This window comes from Budorcas taxicolor, chromosome 15 (genome assembly GCF_023091745.1).
Source record: "Budorcas taxicolor isolate Tak-1 chromosome 15, Takin1.1, whole genome shotgun sequence".
NCBI classification, from domain to species: domain Eukaryota; kingdom Metazoa; phylum Chordata; class Mammalia; order Artiodactyla; family Bovidae; genus Budorcas; species Budorcas taxicolor.
Genome location: NC_068924.1, coordinates 20243339 through 20264396, shown reverse-complemented (window position 1 = coordinate 20264396; position 21058 = coordinate 20243339). Strand labels below are relative to the sequence as shown.

The 21058-nt window shown below is 41.3% G+C and overlaps 1 protein-coding gene across 1 annotated transcript in view; it reads left to right on the top strand.

Moving 5' to 3' along the window:
- Window positions 1-208: 208 nt before the first annotated feature.
- ARHGAP20 (Rho GTPase activating protein 20) overlaps window positions 209-21058 on the top strand; it is a 200811-nt gene continuing 179961 nt past the window's right edge. The window contains exon 1 of the mRNA XM_052653158.1: window positions 209-313. Within this exon, the coding sequence (XP_052509118.1) occupies window positions 209-313 (105 nt within the window). The remainder of the gene's footprint in view (window positions 314-21058) is intronic.

Below are 21058 nucleotides of genomic sequence, written 5' to 3'. Positions count from 1 at the left end.
CGCGGCAAACCCTGCAGCTTCGGTGCTGAGCGCGGGCGGCGGTACATGGCCCCGACGGGAGGCGCGCGGCTCGCCCCCGGAGCCCGGCTCGCCGCCTGAGCGCGGCCGCCCGTCTCGGTCCCGCGCACCCTCGCCTGTCCGGCCGCCGTCTCGCGGACATGCCCGCGTAACCTCCTCCTGGGCTGGGATTTGCTTTCAAGTGCTCTTCATGGAAGCGATGTCCCCCCAGCAGGAGACTCTAGGGGGACAACCGGGGCGCTCCTCTTCCCTGACAGGAGTGTCTCGGATCGCAGGCGGCCCCGGCACGAAGAAGGTGAGGACGCCGAGCGGGGCCCCGCCGCCGCCGGCGCGCGCCCTCCGCCGCTGCGCGGGCCGGACGCCGCGGGTATTTAACGCTCGAGGCTCGAGACCCGCCGCGTCTGTACGAGGCCAGGCCCGCCTTCCCGTCTCCCCAGGTCACCCCGGCACCCCCGGGCTCGTCGTGTCTAGAGTCAGTGTCGCTCTCCTAGCGAGCCGGGGGGCCGCCCTCCCCGTCCTCATCCGCCGCTCTCCTCCCTCAGGCGGGGCGCGCGGTCCGCTTTTGCGCCATCGCCCTCCCCAGCCCCGCCGGGCCCGGGGTTCCCCGAGGTCCCTCAGGCGCTCATCGGCCCCTGACGGGGTCAGCTTCGAGATCGCCAGGGCCGAGGCGATCCGCCCTGGCGCGGCGACCGCGCGGAGGAAAGGTAGGCGGCCGGAGAGCGGCGCCCCTGGGGCTCTCAGCCCCTCACCTGGACGCGGCCGCTCCGCGGGGTTTTGCAGGACGAGGGGCGGCCGGGTGGGGTGCTTGCGGGCTAGGGAACGAGACCCGGAATGACCCCGGGTCACTGCAAGGCGGTGGTCAGCCGTTGCAGCTATGCCGGGGATGCTAGCGGTTGACGCCCGGGGACGCGGAGGGCCAGTCGGCTGGGAACCGGACTGGAGAGAGCGGGTGGGCGGCGGCGGAGGGGCCCGCACCCTGCGCCTGTCCGCTGGCCCCCGGGGCTCCGCGGGGCTGCGCTGCGGGCGGCGCGCGCGGCCCCTGTCAAAGCCTGGAGCAAGGATGCGGCAACAACTTGTAGCGTTCCTTTAGGATAAACGCGGCCGCCGAGCGGCGTGCTGACTCCGATCGGGTCAGGTTTCTTTGGAATGGTTCCCTCAGCAAGTGCAAGCGGCCGCGAGCTGCCGGCCTCTGCGGCTTGGCTCTCAGAGAAATTGATTTGGGTGTTTCTAGCCTTTTCTGCTCTCGCTCCTCCCCTCCCCCTTCTGATATTTGGCCGTTTTTGCTCTGTGTCCTGGTGGTGACCTTCCATCTTCTGTTGCGGAAAAACAAAAGAAAAATGGGACTAGAGGGATAATCTAAGTCATCCTTAAGAAACATCCTGAGGAATGTCTCAATGCATTTGTATCATTGGAACCTTAAGGGGCTACGCAGGCTCCCTGGTTGTCCGGATCTTACTGCCTTTCATGACTCTGCCCGGCAGAATCCTGGGTTGGCTGGAGGTCAGTAGAAAAGAAGTGAGGTTGGTGCGGAGTGTAGAAGTTTGTGTGACCACCCAGGGACCTTGACCCTGTTGCAGAGCCATCTAGAAGTGTCAGTGAACTTGATGCTGTATCTCCTGTAGCGCTGGCTCTGTCTTTGATATATGGAGGCTGCGGTTTGTCCTTGTCGCTTTTCCCCTTCAGATATGCAGAGAGAGAGAGAGAGAGAATGCTAGGTTGGCATTGTATGACTATTCAGTAATCAACATAGTTTAAAAGCAATTTTTATTCTTGTAAACTTAAGAAATTGGGGGAAATAAAGTATTTGTATGCCAGAACACATCTCATCCCCACCCCCCCCTTTTTTTTTTTTGCTAATGGTAATTCAGCAAGAAAGCATGAGAGTAGCTTGACCGATCAAAAAGTATTTGTTCAATAAATGAAAGATTGTTGTGCATCTTAAGCCATTTTTGTCCTGCGTTATAAAACATAATGATTTGTCACACAATCAATCCAATCTTTTTCTTTTCATTTTAAAAAAAAGGAAATAGGTTTGCCTGCTTGGTCTTTCTACAGCTTTTTACTCCCTTTAGGGCAAAAGTAAAATTGAAGACTTGTGTTTTTTGAAGAACTGCTTTTTATATTTTTACTTTTAATATTTTGACATATAATATTGTATATTTTCTTTTAATATTTTTCCAGAAATGTGTATCTCTGCCCGTTTTAAATGTTAGGAGGTGTATTTGTTTGATTTGAGACCTCCATAGCAATAGTAATTAATTATAATAAAATAATATTTCCGAATTGTAACTCAGAATCATTGGTATTTACACTCTCATGGACCACAATCTTCTTGTATCCCAAATACTCAGCAGATTGATCTTTTTTATGTTTCCTCTTACCTTTTTAGTGCTTGGTAGTCCTAGTGAATCATGAGACTTATTCTTAAAATGTCTACTATGCTGTTGTACTGTTAATTACTGAGACTTGGATCAGTGTTGTTGAAATTGTCAGTTGCAGTCAACGTTTTAAAAAATGAAATAGAACAGAAAGTATTGGCACAATAGTAAGGGTAAAGATTGCTTTGTATGACTTTTTGCCCTGTTTCGTTTATGTATATATATGTGCATTTGGGGTAGTGGAGTAAAATGTGTTTCTTACTGAATATTCAGCATTTTTAAAGACAATGTTATTGGCCAGACTACTGTATGGAATAGGTTCACTTGGCTTTTAGTTCTGTCTCTGTTACTATTTGAGTGATGTTGAGGAAATCACTTGCTTTAGTTTCCTCATTTGTAAAAGGAGTATCAAAGAGAAGATAGTGGTGAAAGTGCTTGGAAAAGTGTATATAGCAGACTATTACATCTTTTACTTTATGAAAACAAGTTGATCTTAATTAATAGTCCCTGAAGGATAAGCACGAGAAAAGTTGATTCATTGGAAAAGACTCTGATGCTGGGAGGGATTGGGGGCAGGAGGAGAAAGGGACAAAGGAGGATGAGATGGCTGGATGGCAACACCAACTCGATGGACGTTAGTTTGGGTGAACTCCAGGAGTTGGTGATGGACAGGGAGGCCTGGCGTGCTACAATTCATGGGGTCGCAAAGAGTCTGACACGACTGAGCAACTGAACTGAACTGAACTGAAGGACAAGCAAAACCATAGCATCTTTCAAACTAGTCATCCTGAAAGTTAAAATCCAGTGGTACTGCCATTGTCTAGAATATGGTTCCTATTCCTAGAAACTACCATTGAAAAGGCAGTTCTGCACAGTGTGGTGAAATTTGGAGTTTTGATGACCTGGTAAATAAATGGGGAAACAGTGGAAACAATGGCTGACTTTATTTTGAGGGGCTCCAAAATCACTGCAGATGGTGGTTGCAGCCATGAAATTAAAAGACACTTACTCCTTGGAAGGAAAGTTATGACCAACCTAGACAGCACATTAAAAAGCAGAGATATTACTTTGTCAACAAAGATCCGTCTAGTCAAGGCTATGGTTTTTCCAGTAGTCATGTATGGATGTGAGAGTTGGATTATAAAGAAACCTGAGCGCATAAGAAACGATGCTTTTGAACTGTGGTGTTGGAGAAGACTCTTGAGAGTTCCTTGGACTCCAAGAAGATCCAACCAGTGTATCCTAAAGGAGATCAGTACTGGGTGTTCATTGGAAGGACTGATGTTGAAGCTGAAACTCCAGTACTTTGGCCACCTGATGTGAAGAGTTGACTCATTTGAAAAGACCCTGATACTGGGAAAGATTGGGGGCAGGAGGAGAAGGGGATGACAGAGGATGAGACGGTTGGATGGCATCACCGACTCGATGGACATGGGTTTGGGTGGACTCTGGGAGTTGGTGATGAACAAGGAGGCCTGGTGTGCTGTGGTTCATGGGGTCGCAAAGAGTCGGACACAACTGAGCGACTTCACTTTCACTTCACTTTTCTTGGGTGGACTCGGGGAGTTGGTGATGGACAAGAAGGCCTGGCATGCTGCAGTTCATGGGGTCGCAAGGAGTCGAACATCACACTGAGCAACTGAACTGAACTGATCTGGTTCAAGTCTACATTGTGTTTGTACTAGCCTTCAAATCTAGGTCAGTTACTTAACCTTTTCAATTTCCTATTTGTAAAATGAAAATAACAATAGTATGTAACTCTCAAGATAGAAAAATTTAATGTGAAATTGAGTGAATATTAGCATATGTTAGCTCTTATGTTTGTACTTCCCACTGTGTGTGTAATTCACACTACTTTGTCCCAATCGTTTAAGCCAAAAATCTGGTATTTATTTCCTCAGTCTACAACAGCCATCGGAAATGCTCATCCACTGTCACTTCAAAACATACCTTGAATTTCTTCACTTCATCTCCAGTGCTGTCGTTGTAGTCCAAGCCAAACCACTACCATCTCTCACTTGAACCTTTGTGGAAGTCCCCTAACTTGTCTAACACCTTTTTTGCTTTTACCTGATCCAGTCACCATTTAGAAGTGCCAGAGTGATCTTCAAAAATGTAAATTGATCATGTTTCTAACTGTGTAAAATTGTGTTGTGGCTTTCTGTCATATTTAGAATAAAATTGAAACTCCTCTTTTTAGCCCTCCCTACTTCTCTCACCTCATCTGCCTTTCCTGCCTTGTTTGTGTATTCTCCAGCTACATGGGCCTTCTTTTTCACACATCGAGTCATCAGATTGATTCTGTTCTGAGGCTTTGGTGTTGCTATTGTCTGTTTTTTTTGGCACAGATCTTTGCAGTGTTGATTCTTTCATGTCATTCTCATGTTAGATTCTCCCAGAGGCCTGTTCTGATTACCCAGCTGGAAGTTGCCCCTCAGTCATGCCCTGTGCTTTCTGTTTTATTCTTATCCCAGTATTAAGTCTTGCCTTGTATATTCGCTCACCAGATTGTGAATACCACGAGACTAGGGACATTTTCTGTGTTGTTCAAGGCTGTTGCCTCAACGCCTGGGATAGTGCTCCGTATTATGTGTGTGTCAGTCGCTCAGTCGTGTCCGACTCTTTGCAACCCCGTGGACTGTAGCCCTCCATGCTCCTCTGTCCATGGGATTCTCCAGGCAAGAATACTGGAGTGGGTTACTATTTCCTTCTCCAGGAGATCTTCCCAACCCAGGCATCGAACCCAGGTCTCCCACATTGTAGGCAAACTCTTTACCATCTGAGCCACCAGGGAAGCTATATATTAGGTACTCATTAAATATAAGCTGGGTTATGTTCAGCAGTCAGCAGCAATAGATATGGCCCTCTTGTTCAGGGTTTATGATTTATAGCAGGATCAGCAAATATTTTCAGAGAGCCAGATAGTGAATAATTTAGGTTAAGAGACCATAAGGTCTCTGTTGCAGCTACCTATTATGCCACTGTCATGCTAAAGCATCCATAGACAATATGTAAATAAGTGGGCATAACTATATTCCAATAAAACTTTATTTAGAAAAACAAGACGTCAATCTGTGGTGTAGTTTGCTGACCCCTGGAGCATAACTGTTAACTGGAACTTTCTACAGTGGCAGAGCTAGTCTTTATTTACAATGTCCAATTTAATAGACACTAGCTATTATGTAGCTATTGAGCTCTTGACGTGTGGCTGGTACAGCTGAGCAATTAAAAATTTTTAACAGTTTTTTGAGGTATACTTGGCATGCAGTTGACTTTATTTTGAGGGGCTCCAAAATCACTACAGATGGTGATTGCAGCCATGAAATTAAAAGACGCTTACTCCTTGGAAGGAAAGTTATGACCAACCTAAACAGCATATTAAAAAGCAGAGACATTACTTTACCAAGAAAGGTCTGCCTTGTCAAGGCTATGGCTTTTTCCAGTAGTCATGTATGGATGTGAGAGTTGGACTGTGGAGAAAGCTGAGCACCAAAGAATTGATGCTTTTGAACTGTGGTGTTGGAGAAGACTCTTGAGAGTTCCTTGGACTGCAAGGAGATTCAACCAGTCCATCCTAAAGGAGATCAGTAATGGGTGTTCATTGGAAGGACTGATGCTGAAGCTGAAACTCTAATATTTTGGCCACCTCATGCGAAGAGTTGACTCATTGGAAAAGACCCTGATGCTGGGAGGGATTGAGGGCAGGAGGAGAAGGGGACAACAGAAGATGAGATGGCTGGATGGCATCACCGACTCAATGGACATGAGTTTGGGTAAACTCCGGGAGATGGTGATGGACAGGGAGGCCTGGTGTGCTGCGGTTCGTGGGGTCGCAAAGGGTCGGACACGACTGAGCCGCTGAACTGAACTAAACTGAACTGAACTGAACTGAGTGATTAATGATATTGAGCATCTTTTCATACACTTACTGTCATCCATTTGTTATCTGCAGTAAAGGAAGTGCCTATTCAAATATTTTGCCCAATTTTAGTTGTTAGTTTTCTTTCTTTTTAAAAAAATTTGTGAACATTTATTGCTATTATTTTCTGCTGTGCTGGGGTTCTGTTGCTGTGTGTGCACACTATCTAGTTGCGATATGCAGTCTTCTCATCGCAGTGGCTTCTCTTGTTGAGAAGCACAGGCTCTAGAGCACATGGTCTTCAGGAGTTGCGGCTCCCAGACTCTGGAGAACGGGCTCAGTAGACGTGGTACTCAGGCTGAGTTGCCCCGTGACACGTAGACCTTCCTGGACCAGGGATCAGACCGTACCTCCTGCATTGGCAGGCAGATTCTTTACCACTGAGCCACCAAGGAAGCCTGTTAGTTTTCTTATTATTGAGTGTTGAAACCTATTTAAATATTCTGGAATCAAGTCCTTTATCGTATTTTTGTGACTTGTAAATATGTTCTCTGTTCTGTGTCTTGTCATTTTATTCTTTTAACATTTTCTTTCAAAGAATGGAGTTATTAATTTTGATGAAGTCCAGTTTTACTTTTTTTGTAGATTTTACGTAATTGTAGTTTATTTGAATTTAAATTGCCACATGTGTGTAGAGTATTGGACAGCACAGAATGAGAGGAGACAAAAACAACAATAATAGCAAATTTATTAAATGGTGGGAACTGTTACTAAAGAAACCAGCATGACACTTAGTTAGAGAAATGTGAATGTGGAGTTAGACCACTCTGGCATTAGGGTGTTTCAGGAAAGGCTTATTTTTTTTCTTTTTACATGCTTAACTCTTTTAGTGATGAAAAAGATCATGCAATAAAAAGATTCCAGGAAATGGGAGCAGTTGTTCAAAGGTCCTGAGGTAGCAAAGCACATAATATGTTTGAGGACCTAGTTTGTAAATGCTGTATAAAAAGTCAGTCTCTTAATAGCTACATTTATTATTTTAACCTCAAGAAGGATTACCTAGCTGGTTCATCCACCCTTCTTTGTTAGTCAGATGATTTTACTGTCTCTAAAAATAGCAAGTTTTCCATAATTGAGGCTCTTCAAAAGAATAGACAGTAGATTTGTATAGTATTTTCTAGAAGTGTGATTCTAGAATACAATATTAATATCAGCAATAGATAATGCATTATTGATGGAATCCTGGATAACATATCCTTGAGCACATCCACCTTTGAATAGAACAGTTTTTGTGAAATGAAATGGCAGCACTTAATAGAATGATTTCAATTAGGGATGATGATTTTTTTCATTTTCAAGCTCCCTGACCCGTTGGTTTCACACACTAATTGAAAAGTCTTTAAATAAGATAGGTTTTGAGGAGGAAAGAGAGACTTGCAGGCACAGAAAATCAAAGCAAAAGGATTTTAAAATAGCTCCAACATTAAAAAGTATAACAGCTGCCATTATACACTTCATTCTGGCTTTTATTTCTACATTCTCTGGGTCCCAGTGTGTTTATAGCAACTCATGGTAGAACACCCTTGAGAGCCAACTTTAAGCCATGTGTGTGTCTTGCACTGGGGCTTTGAATGAAACGTCTTGAAGTCAAGTGGGCCTTAGAAAGCATCACTATGAACAAAGCTAGTGGAGGTGATGGAATTCCAGTTGACCTCTTTCAAATCCTGAAAGATGATGCTGTGAAAGTGCTAGCAAATTTGGAAAACTCAGCAGTGGCCACAGGACTGGAAAAGGTCAGTTTTCATTCCAATCCCAAAGAAAGGCAATGCCAAAGAATGCTCAACTACTGCACAATTACACTCATGTCACATGCTAGTAAAGTAATGCTCAAAATTCTCCAAGCCAGGCTTCAGCAATACATGAACTGTGAACTTCCTGATGTTCAAGCTGGATTTAAAAAAGGCAGAGGAACCAGAAATCAAATTGCCAACATCCGCTGGATCATGAAAAAAGCAAGAGAGTTCCAGAAAAACATCTATTTTTTCTTTATTGACTATGCCAAAGACTTTGTCTGTGTGGATCACAATAAACTGTGGAAAATTCCTCAAGAGATGGGAATACCAGACCACCTGACCTGCCTCTTGAGAAATCTGTATGCAGGTCAGGAAGCAACAGTTAGAACTGGACATGGAAAAACAGACTGGTTCCAAACAGGAAAAGGAGTACGTCAAGGCTGCATATTGTCACCCTGCTTATTTAACTTCTATGCAGAGTACATCATGAGAAACGCTGGACTGGAAGAAACGCAAGCTGGAATCAAGATTGCCAGGAGAAATATCAATAACCTCAGATATGGAGATGACACCACCCTTATGGCAGAAAGTGAAGAGGAACTTAAAAGCCTCTTGATGAGAGTGAAAGAGGAGAGTGAAAAAGTTGGCTTAAAGCTCAACATTCAGAAAACGAAGATCATGGCATCTGGTCCCATCACTCCATGGGAAATAGATGGGGAAACAGTGGAAACAGTGTCAGACTTTATTTTGGGGGGGCTCCAAAATCACTGCAGATGGTGACTGCAGCCATGAAATTAAAAGACGCTTACTCCTTGGAAGAAAAGTTATGAGCAACCTAGATAGTATTTTCAAAAGCAGAGACATTACTTTGCCAACTAAGGTCCATCTAGTCAAGGCTATGGTTTTTCCTGTGGTCATGTATGGATGTGAGAGTTGGACTGTGAAGAAGGCTGAGTGCTTAAGAATTGATGCTTTTGAACTGTGGTGTTGGAGAAGACTCTTGAGAGTCCCTTGGACTGCAAGGAGATCCAACCAGTCCATTGTGAAGGAGATCAACCCTGGGATTTCTTTGGAAGGAATGATGCTAAAGCTGAAACTCCAGTACTTTGGCCACCTCATGAGAAGAGTTGACTCACTGGAAAAGACTTTAATGCTGGGAGGGATTGGGGGCAGGAGGAGAAGGGGACGACCGAGGATGAGATGGCTGGATGGCATCACTGACTCGATGGACGTGAGTCTGAGTGAACTCCAGGAGATGGTGATGGACAGGGAGGCCTGGCGTGCTGCGATTCATGGGGTCGCAAAGAGTCGGACACGACTGAGCAACTGAACTGAACTGAAGACTTGGTTTTATTCTTTAGAACTGAGAAAAATATTATGCCCATGGTTAAGCCCATATCCTATGGAACACTTATGTGATGTTATTCACAAAGTGAGTGGCATAAAATCAGGTACCTGAGAGATTGTTTTGGCTGAGAGCAGTCTGGAAATATCAAAAACTGAAATAGATTTTTTTTCTAATCAGAAACAGCCTCTCATCACTGGTGTGACCTCTGAATTTCTGTGTTTTGTTTTTGTTTCTTTGTTTGTAAAATGGGGATAATAATCCATATCCTGTATATACTCATAAGGTTGTTTTTTATGGGTCAAAGGAGAAAATATATAAAAACACTTTCAAAAAATTCAGAAGCCATCAGTAATTTTTCACAGGTACCAGGTGAAAGTACCTGTAAAGCAATAAAAAGAGTTTTATTTCCCTGGATTTAATACAAGAATATTTACATGCAAATGAGTGAATGCTATTTGTCTTATTCAGCTCAGGTTGCTGTAACAAAGTACTTAAACAACAGTTATTCCCTACAGTTGTGGAGGTTGTGAATTCTCATGACCTGGATGCCAGCCAGTTCAGTTCGTGGTGAGAGTCCTCTTCTTGGCTTCCAATTATTGTCGTGTCCTCACGTGGGAGATTGAGTGAGAACAAAAGCGGTGAGGGAGATGAGGGAAAGACAGGGAGGGAGAGATGGAGTTGGATATCTTTGGTTTCTTCTTACAAAGGCACTAACCTTGTCAGAGCAGCCCCACTCTCAAGACTTCATCTAAACCTAATTACTTCCCAGAGACCCCTGCCTCGTAGTAACATTACATTGGGGGTCAGAGCTTCATCATATGGATTTAGGAGGCACAAGTATAATAATTTGATTCAAAACATGCATCATCAAACCAGTCGCCCTTGAAGGTCATAAATCTCAAATATTCTAAGGTAGAAGCTTGAGAAAAAAGGTAAGAGTTTACTGTTTGTAATATGTGGAAGAGGAAAGGAAATTTTTTAGAAACTTCTTTGAATAAATGCCTCACTGTATGTAACACACGTAAGCTGTATGGTAGGCATCGTTAATAACACACTCTTAGAAGGCAGGGAGCCCTCCAAGGCTGTGTGTGGCAAGCAGCAGAGCTGAAAATTTGAACCCAGATTTTCCAACTCTTCTTTCTCTTTCCAGCTAGACTACAGATGCATTTTCTATTAATTGTAACATAAGATGTAGGAGAGAGTAGATTTGAATTTTACATAACCAGGTGGGCAAAGCATATCTGAGAAGGTTTTCTCCTGAGAGGTAATTTTGCCCTTCAGAGAGCAGAGTCTCTACCTTCTCCGTGTACCATTGAATATTATGTCCACTACTGCCATTAGATAAAGGTACTAGTCAGGGCTCTTCAGAGAAACAGACAGGGGTAGGAGTCCCTTGATTGCCATCCACAGGGAGGAAGGTGGTGTAGTCTTTCCTGAGAACCAGAAGAAATGAGATGTTTCTAGCTGGACAGTGAGGGAGGAAAAAAGGAGCGAATTCCTCTTTCCTCCACTTCTTGTTCTGTAAAGGCGAATGATGAATGATTGAATGATGGGGAGGAAACCTACTTTACTGACTGCTTATTCAAATGCTAATGTCATCTTGAAAATACCCTCACAGACGCACCCAGAGATAATATGTAACCTGGGGAATCTGTGGACAGTCAAGTTGACACAATATTAACCTTCATAGTAAATATGGACTAATAGTGACGATCAGGGACACAATCATTGATAATCTCTTTGGAAATGTGTGGTCGTTTTGCTTTGGTATCTGTCATTTTCAGATATTTTATATAAGGCACTCATATTTCAGGAGCTCTTCAGGAGACCTTCTTTCTATGCTGATATCTCATTTCTGCTTGCTGTAGGAAAACTTGGCATGTTCTCCAAACTCATAGAACTATATTTCAAAGTTATGTGTGGGTGCGCTGAATCCTGCACCTTAAATGTTTCCACCATGGAAAACTGGGTGTGGGAAATGTAGCTGAAACTCTCAATTCAGTAAACATTTTAATACGATAAATCTTGAGTGTAAGAAAAAGCTTGCTTCCATAGTTAATTTTCACTTAAGATGTGAATACAGTAGTGCATTTTAACATAGCAAAAGAAAACTTATTTTGTGACTCTAACATTCATATATTAGAACAGAATACATTGTTTTTTATAAAATGAAAATTATGTTTTATTTCTATACATCTATGTAAAAAATAATTATCAGCTTTGAAGATTGAGTCCTCACAGAGGGTTGTAGCTTATTGACCAGAAATTCATGAGTCACAGATTCCTAAGTAGTGCAGTTGTTGCTTTTTGATTCTGATGTGAAGGTTGTTATGAAGCACTTTATCACTCTCCGCCCCTTCACTGTTCTAATTTTAGGATTTGGTGGAAGGTCTGCAAGGCAAGAGGTGGAATATGTTTAGTAGCCTGGGAGAAGTGAGACAGGCACCTTCAGAAAAGGAAACCTTGAACTTGGATAATCTGGGTTCTGAATCCTTTGCCTTTCCTCATGCTGCCATCCAGGACTTGGTGGCTGTTCCTTTTGACATAAAGTGATCTTGTGCTTTATAGGGCCACAGTTAACAAACATACTGATTATAATAAAACTTGCCTTCTTAGGAGGTTTTGGTAGCTGAGAATATACTGGACTTCAATTTAAATTGACATTAAAACATGTTATAAACTATACAGTGTCACAAAAATAGGTATATAGTATCAAGGTTAGATACTTGTGTGTACACACTTACATGTGTAGGAGTAGTGTTAGTCACTCAGTCGTGTCTGACTCTTTGCGACCCCATGGACTGTAGCCCACCAGGCTCCTCTGTCCATGGGATTCTCCAGGCAAGGGATACTGGAGTGGGTAGCCGTTCTGTCTCCAGGGATCTTCCCAACCCAGGATAGAACCCAGGTCTTCCCATATTGCAAGAGGAATTCTTTACCATCTGAGCCACCAGGGAAGCCCAAAGAGACGTTGTTGCAAAGGGGGTTGCTGCTGCTGCTGCTAAGTCACTTCAGTGGTGTCTGACTCTGTGCAACCCCATGGACAGCAGCCCACCAGGCTCCGCTGTCCCTGGGATTCTCCAGGAAAGAGTACTGGAGTGGGTTGCCATTGCGTTCTCCGCAAAGGGGGTTATACATACTTATATGTACTTAGAGTCATATAAACAGTGCTTTGAAGATATATATGTACATTTTATTACTGTGATTTGATGGAGTTTGGAGCTTCGTGACTCATATCCCTCAGTCTCCTGAGTATTTGACAAAAACCTCTGTTATAGACTGAATGTTCGTGTCTCCTGAAACTCAAAGGTTGAGGTCATAACCCCCAGTATGATAATACAGTTGACCCTTAAACAATGTGGAGGTTAGACATTGTCACCCTTCATGCAGTCAAAAAATCCACTTAGAACTTGACATGGGGCACTCTCTATCCATGGTTCTACATCTACATATTCAGCAACCTCATATGGTATAGTACTGTAGTACATATTTATTGAAAAAAATTCGTGTGGAAATGGACCTGTGCAGTTCAGATCTGTGTCCCTCAAGGGTCAGCTGTATTTGGAGATAGGGGTCTTTGGAAAATAGCTTAGATGAGATCATGAGGGCAGAATCCCCATGTTGGGATTACCGCCCATACAAGAGACCAGAAAGCTTGTTCTCTGTGTCGCCCGTGTGAGGCTCCAACAGAAAGGTAGCTGTCTGCAAACTGGGAAGAGAGCTATCACCAAGAACTAAATCTGCTGACCCATTAACGTTGGACTTCTTAACCTCTAGAACTATGAAAAATAAGTGTGTGCCATGTAAATCACCCAATCTGTGTTATTTTGTTATATTAAGTAGCCTGAACTTACTGAATATCTTTAAAATACACTTTCATTGAGGTGAAAGTTTGCTTTCCTGTTCTGTTGCTAGCTCAAGTGTTCTAGATCACTCATGCCTAGTATTCTAGGAACTCTAAGGTCCTATTGTGTACAGAAAGCCTTCGAGGTGAATGCTTAGTTTGGTAGTAGACACTGAAGCAGCCTAGCGTGGGGTGATCCTTCGCTTTTGTTTACTTACCGAAGACTTGGCCACAATGTGGGAGATTGGAAAGGAGTTAGAGGAAACTGCCTTTTGTCAGCCACCAATAATGGGTCTTGTAGGCATCACGGCCCAGTTTGTTTTATAATTTTGTTTCAGTTTGATTTTCTTTATCCAGGACAGGTTTAGATTAGAAATATCCAGCTGACAGCAGAAAAGCCCTATCAGTATGTCAGTGCTGGGCTGAGCAGCCTTGACCTAGTTTTGACAGACAGCTCTCACATGGAACAACTGAAAGGTAAAACCTGTTTCTGGATGTCTGGTCATGTGTGTGGACTCTGAAAATGAAATGTATGTGTGCCCATATAAGCTCATGCTTCAAAGATCTGGAAAGCTCAGCTGCGCTGTGGCCTTTTGCTTTTCTCGTTTACCTGGGTCCTAATTTATACTTAGGAGAGTTTCTGTATTTCCTCTTCTATGCCTACAATGTCTTGAACCTCAGCTTCCATAGTAGACGTTAATATGTTAATATCTAAATCTGGTCAGACCTTGGCCTGGATTTTATTCTTATTTGATACGCTCTGTTTTTGTTTTTGTTGGTTTTTTTTTACCATTATGGTTTTGGATTTGATCACTGTACCCTTCCCTTCTGCAAGAGGAAAGTGAGAGGTTGCTGCAAGGAAGAGTTTTCCAACAGCATCTGATACATTCAGCCCCTTAGCCTTCATGCAGGTAGATGGGCGCTGGAGCAGCCAGGCCTCTGCTATAGTGCGGCATGGGCGTAGAAATTGCAGCGCTTCCTATGGACTGTGATGTGATATTTTAGTGAAGCCCTGCCCTATAACAGGATTACTAGGGAGAGAGCATCAGTGATTGAACTTGCGTACTCCAGGGTGGTGCTGAAAGGGAATCATGACTCAAGTTTGAAACTGGTGGCTTTGTCAAAGAAGAAAGTCCAGTCAATTTGAAGGCCCATAGTGGTACTTCAGATGTCTATATGAGAGGAACAAATCATGATGTAGAAGGGGAGTTCTATAATCCTCATATTTATTGCATACGGTACTTACGCACTCTGAAGCTTTCCTGTGTATGTTACACTGTCATGGTGCTTTCCCTGTCAAAGGGCTTTTACATATAAAATCTTATTTGATTCTTTGTGGTAGGTCAAACAGTTTTTGTCATTTTACAGAGAGGACTCTGAGAAGTGACCAAACCAGCATCCAGAGTTTAGGTTCAATGCCAAGTGCCCATTCTTCTCCATTACGTAGATCTCATATTTATTTTATTTCAAAGTGCTTATCTCACAGAAACAGGAAATATGGCCAAAAGTAAAACATTTCTTAAGCTCAGGAAGAAATTATATCCCTTTATAGTAGTCTGTTCTGTGATGACATTTGCTTTAAATAAATGCCCAAACTGATTCTGGCTGGGATTATTATGAGTAAATAGAAGATCATACTCATTGCTGAAGTATCATACTCATACTCAAAGCGACAGTAGGGGGAAGCTTTAGCTCATCCAGTGGTCGAAACCTTGTGATAATAGGATGTAGAAGCAAGGGGCAGGAGTAGAAATAATTTCCTTTTTCCCTTGCAGGGCCACTTTCTTTGGGGTATGTCTCCACAAGTTAATGGTTCAGGTGTGTAGGGAAAACAAGAAACAGTTCATTGAATTGTACAGATCACCCACAAAGGATTGAGTTGAATTTGAGTAAACTGAGTTGTAAATTTGATTAAGCATTTTTTTGTCTTTGAAACTTTAGTCTTAAAAGCTTTCCTCAGAGCCCTTAATTTAATGCTATGCTAATTTTAAATACTTGAAAGTGACTTTAGCAAATTTGACTTAAATCTGACCAAAATGCTTGGATTTTTTCCTTCATAAAGTAGCTGGAACAAAACAAAGTATGAAAAATTGAAGTTCACCTGACTTGACTCTTTCACTTGGTCCTTTCTTTTGATTGGCTTTTTCCCCTTTACATCTCTTTGAGAACTAAGAATGACCAGATTCAGAGTGATTTCGCCATTCCAAAAATAGTTTTTTGTCTCCTGGTTGATACTTCGAGGTTCCAAAAATAGTTCTTTGTCTCCTGGTTGATACAAAGTTAAAATTCCACTGAGAGATTACATATAGGTTTTTATATAAACAGTGTTTTATGCCTTGTTGAAAATAAAAGAACAAAACTTTTTTCTTCCATAACCTGCTTACAACTTTTTTGTCTCCTGGTTGATACAAAGTTAAAATTCCACTGAGAGATTACATATAGGTTTTTATATAAACAGTGTTTTATGCCTTGTTGAAAATAAAAGAACAAAACTTTTTTCTTCCATAACCTGCTTACAACTTTAGATTCCTACTCAGGCACACTTGCTTTACCACCTTAAACTCTCGGATAAAGGTGAGAATTTACTAGGAAAATACTGGAGAAATAGGGGAGGAACCGTGGCAAACCACAGCATGCAGGTTGGCATATTCCTCAGATCTCTGAGGAGTTCAAATGAAGAGCTACTCAGACATTTTGTACAAAAATGTATTGGACAAAAAAATAAGTAATTTTCATTTTCATGTATTATACTTCAGATGATTGTTGTATGAACAAGGGAAAATAGAGCTTCTGGCTATGAACCAGTTTGCTGGGCTAGAGCTCAGTAGTTTAGTAGCTTGGTGGTTAGTTTTTGTTTTACTCATTTTAAGAGCTTTGTTGAGATATAGTTTATACAGCATACAGTTCAGTCACTTAAAAGTGTATATTCAGTGGCTTTAAGTATATTCCTAGAATTGTGCATCCATCACAATTTTAGAACATTTTCATTACCACAAAAAGAAATACTGCACCCCTTAGCCATTACATCCCAATTTTCTCATCCCCCTAAACCCCAGGCAAGCACTAATCTATTTTAATTCCTGTGGATTTGTTTATTCTGAATATTTCACTTAAATGGAGTCATATAGTATGTAGTCCTTTGGGACTGAATTCTTTTAATTAGCATAATGTTTTCAAGATTCATCTATGTTGTTGCACATTTGTTGCTTCTTTTATTGGCAAGTAATAGTCTATTTTATGATGGTATCACATTTTGTTTATGCAGTCTTCAGTTGATGGACATTGGTGGTGTTTCTGCTTTTTGACCATTATGAATAATGTTGCTGGGAACGTTCGTGCACATGTTTTTGTGTGAACATGTGTTCTCATTTCTCTTGGTTACATACCCAAGAGGAATTGCAGGATTGTATGGTAACTCAGTGTTTCATCATTTGCAGAACTTCCGAAGAGGCATCACCATTTTACATTCCTACCAGCTGTGAATAAGTTTAATTTCTCCACATCCTTAGAGTTGTTGTCTTTTTATTATCTTGATAATAATTATCTTGATAATAAGATATTAACTCATCTTGATGGGTATAAAGTGGAATTTCATAGTTTTAATTTGTGCTTTCCTGGTGGCTGACAATGTTCAGCATCATTTCTTGTGCTTTTTGGCCATTTATATCTTCTTAAGAGAACCTCCTATTCAGATCCATTTTAAAGTTAGCCTACTTTATTGAATTGTAACAGTTCTTTAAATATTCTGGATACAAACCCCTTATCAGATATATGATTTGCAAAAATGTCCTCTGATTCTGTGGGCTTTCTTTTCAGTTTCTTAATAATGTCCTTTGAAGCATAGAAATTTTAACCTTGATGATGTTCAATTTAATTTTTTGTTGTTGTTTGTGCTTTTGGGGTCATATCTAAGAAACCATCACCTAGTCCATGGTCACAGATATTTATGCCTATGTTTTCTTCTAACATTTTTATAGCTTCAGCTCTTTTCGACTGTTGATCAATTTTGAGTTAATTTTTGTATATGGTATAAGATATGAATCCAACTTCATTCTTTTGCATGTATATCCAGTTGTCCCAGCACCATTTGTTGGCAAATGATTAACTTTTATTATACGACAGATATTTACCATGAAACTCCATGATAATGTAAATGTCAGTGAAAGTCAGTCATTCGTGTCCGACTCTTTGCGACCCCATAGACTATACACAGTCCATGGAATTCTCCAGGCCAGAATACTGGAGTGGGTAGCCTTTCCCTTCTCCAGATCTTCCCAACCCAGGATCAAACCCAGGTCTCCCACATTGTGGGCAGATTCTTTACCAGCTGAGCCGCCAGGGAAGCCCAAGAATACTGGAGTGGGTAGCCTAACCCTTCTCCAGGGGATCTTCCCCACCAGGAATTGAACTGGAGTTTCAACTGCTTTGCAGGCGGATTCTTTACCAACTGAGCTATCAGGGAAGTCCAATGTAAATGTCAACACTATGTCAAAAGCTGTAGTTTGCAATGTACAAGGATGACTCTCACCATCCGGTTCCATAGCAGATGCTTACATTTCCTTAGTGACAGTGTTCCAACAGAACCCTTTAAGTAAGTGTGTTTGCCTTTCTGTGTGTGTGTTGGGAACAGTAGCATAGATGTGGAGAATGAGTACGTTTTAAAATTCACTGAAAACCTTCATTTATTAAGTATATAGTTTGTACCAGGTATTGTACTAGGCTCTAGTAATGCAAGGATAGGCCTGCCACAGAGAAGAATTTCAGTAATTGCTGAAAGATAGGATAAAGTTTGGAAAGATGGGAGAACGTTTGGACATAGCCCTTGCTCTCAAGAAAGAGATAGATAATTATGTGAAATGCTTTAACTGAGGCATAACTATAAAGTTAGTTAGGAACACAGGAATTCAACATTTAGTTCATCTAACCAATTAAAAAAAGAATTGAAGTGGAAAGCACCTTCCAGATTAGCTGGTAATGTTGCTATAGTTTTGTATTATTATTGAAACATAAAAGAAAAATTAATTATAGGCATTTGGTTTTTATCTTTATTTACCTCTATTCATTTATTCTTTTGCAGAATAGGTTTTTTGCCTCTAATACTGAATATAGCTGCAGAGGGGGCAGCTTAGGAAACCAAAGATTTAATTTCTGTATAGTGTTCATGTTATACTTTCCTAATAAATGGCTACTAGTATAAAGATGTCAGTTTTTAAAATTTAATCACAATTCCCTTTTACAACTCTGTCCAAGCCCCTCATTGTTCCCATTTGCTAGCAGAGGAGTAAATAAATTCTACTTCATAATTTGTTTTTCAGCTTATATAAAAGTCTTGTTTAGTTTTTTGGGGGTTGCTTAAGCCTTGGCTTAATTAATTGGTACAAAGTCAAGAAAATCACTTCTAAAAGATTAATGCAGTTGATTTTTTTGCCTAATGTTTATCAATTTACAAGATTATCCTTTAAAAACTACTCAGTTTCAGAATGGCATCTGGTATTTGTGAGGTAATCTCAATATAGATAGCAAGCATTTGGGCATTCTGAAAAGCCACACTGTGAATTGTGATTTTAACTTCACAAAGAAAACATACACTGTTTTAAACCTATCTGCTCGTTTCCTGTGAGGCAAAGTATCGTAGTTTTCTCTGTCACTGAACAACTGGGAAATTTGTTGGTGCTGATATGACCATAGTTTCAACCTGTCCTGACAGGTTTGTATTATTATAGATTTGGAAAGGAATCAGTAGTCTCCTTCTATTTTTGTATATTTTATTTCACAGTTGTTAATAAACCAAAAGAAATCTAAGTCGTTATTGCCTGAGAACAGATTCTTCAACAGATGAGTGAATTTTTTTTTTTTTTTTGAGGTAAAGTTCTTTACTTTACTACACTTTTGAGCAAAAAAAAAAGCGTACTTTGGATGAATTAATACCTAGATTCCCATTATATTGACAACTCTTTAAGACTTTTTATAACTTAGAGAAGTGAATCCTATGAATTCTAAATGCATTGTGTATATAACATTTCCAGGGTGAATCTTTGGTAGACACTTACCATGAGAATATCAGAAATAGAAGTCACCTAAGAGACTATGTAGTCCAAATTTTCTGTTTCTGTATAAGGAAATGGAGACTCAGAGGAGTGTATGAATTACCTTAGGCTGCATATCTGATTAGTAGTGAAGTGAGTCTCAGTACAAACAATAGGACTTCAAATATTATTTTGCCTGTAGTTTGACTGCAGTATCTAAATATGAGTCCACCAAATGAGGTAGATTCACCCCACATTTGATTCGTCACACATCTACCAATTTATAACAATTTAAAGAAAAGTGAAAGTGAAAATTGCTCAGTTGAGTCCGACTCCTTGCGACCCCATGGACTGTACAGTCCATGGAATCCTCCAGACCACAATACTGGAGTGTAGCCATTCCCTTCTCCAGGTTCTTCCCAACCCAGGGATCGAACCCAGGTCTCCTGCATTGCAGGCGGATTCTTTACCGGCTGAGCCACCAGGGAAGCCCATAACTAAGAAAACACAGTCTAATTACTGCATACAACTAGGTACAAATAGTCTGCTATATTAGACCTCTATGAAAAACTGTTTTAAAAGCATCTTTACAGAAGAAAATTTGTCACTCTTCTTTGATTATCCATTCTCATGTTTAACAGCCATCACTCAGAAAGATTTCTTTATATCAAAAAGTTTCAAATCTGGAGTCCATGGATCCCTAAAGAATCCATATTAGGGGGTTTCTGAACCCCTTGAAGTTAGTGCATAATTTCTTTCACAGCTTTTATAAATTTCTTCATAAACCCACTACCCAGGATCAACCTGGATTCTTAGTCTACAGTATAGCCACATTTCTTTTCACTTTATCTTCTTTGGAAGACACTTGGTATCCTCGTATAATAACTCTGCATTACCTTGGAGACTTACTGTTTCCAAATGAAGAATCATTTTAACTTGTCAGATCATTTTAACTTGTCTTAAGTTTCTTTCTTTTTGCCACATTTTAAATCATTTTTATGGCTGTCTTTTGAACCCTTTCCAGATTCTTTGTAAGCCTGAAAGCCAAGGAGCTCAGAATTAGAAATCATATGTTAATGAAGATCTTGTTTAGACACTTGGATCTGCTGAGAATGGTGTCAGAGGATTAGGAGCAGCAGAAGGAAGACTACTGAGATAGGTGCAAGAATGTCACTCCTCCACACCCCCCCACCCCCTCACTCAAAAGGCTAGGCAGAAACTCAAGGCCAGAACAGGCCAAGGGTAAGGGGCCCAGGTCAAGCTTACAGGATTGGGCCTATTTCAAAGTTCAAAGCACAGTACCTGGATCCTGAATAAAAGGATTCAAATTCCAGAAAAGAAATAGGAATCAAACCTAGACCTGAAGGTGAAACAGAATCCTGCAGAAAATCTACATAATAAGGAACCATCACCTAAGTAACGTCAACCCAGTCTTCCAGAATTGAGACTCTTCATATGGGAACAGCCCACTGGTAATACTTGTCTCCCAGACTTCCCTTCACCTTGCAACCTCTACATTCACACTGGCCTCAGAGTGCTAAATTCCTGAGAGTTGTGTTCCCAGGAGATGTGACCAGTGGAAACAGTTAAGATACAGCTTACAAGCTATAATATATAAAATAGTTTATCAAAATCACCGGTTCAGAGGGATTACGGATTCTTCTGGGAATCTGATGAAAACTGTGGGCTTTCTCTTCAGAAGGAGGGCACCATATTATATAATTTAACCTGCGCTGAGACTGATTCAGTCTCCTGATTGGTAAGTATGGTGTTCTGTATTTCTTACCCATTT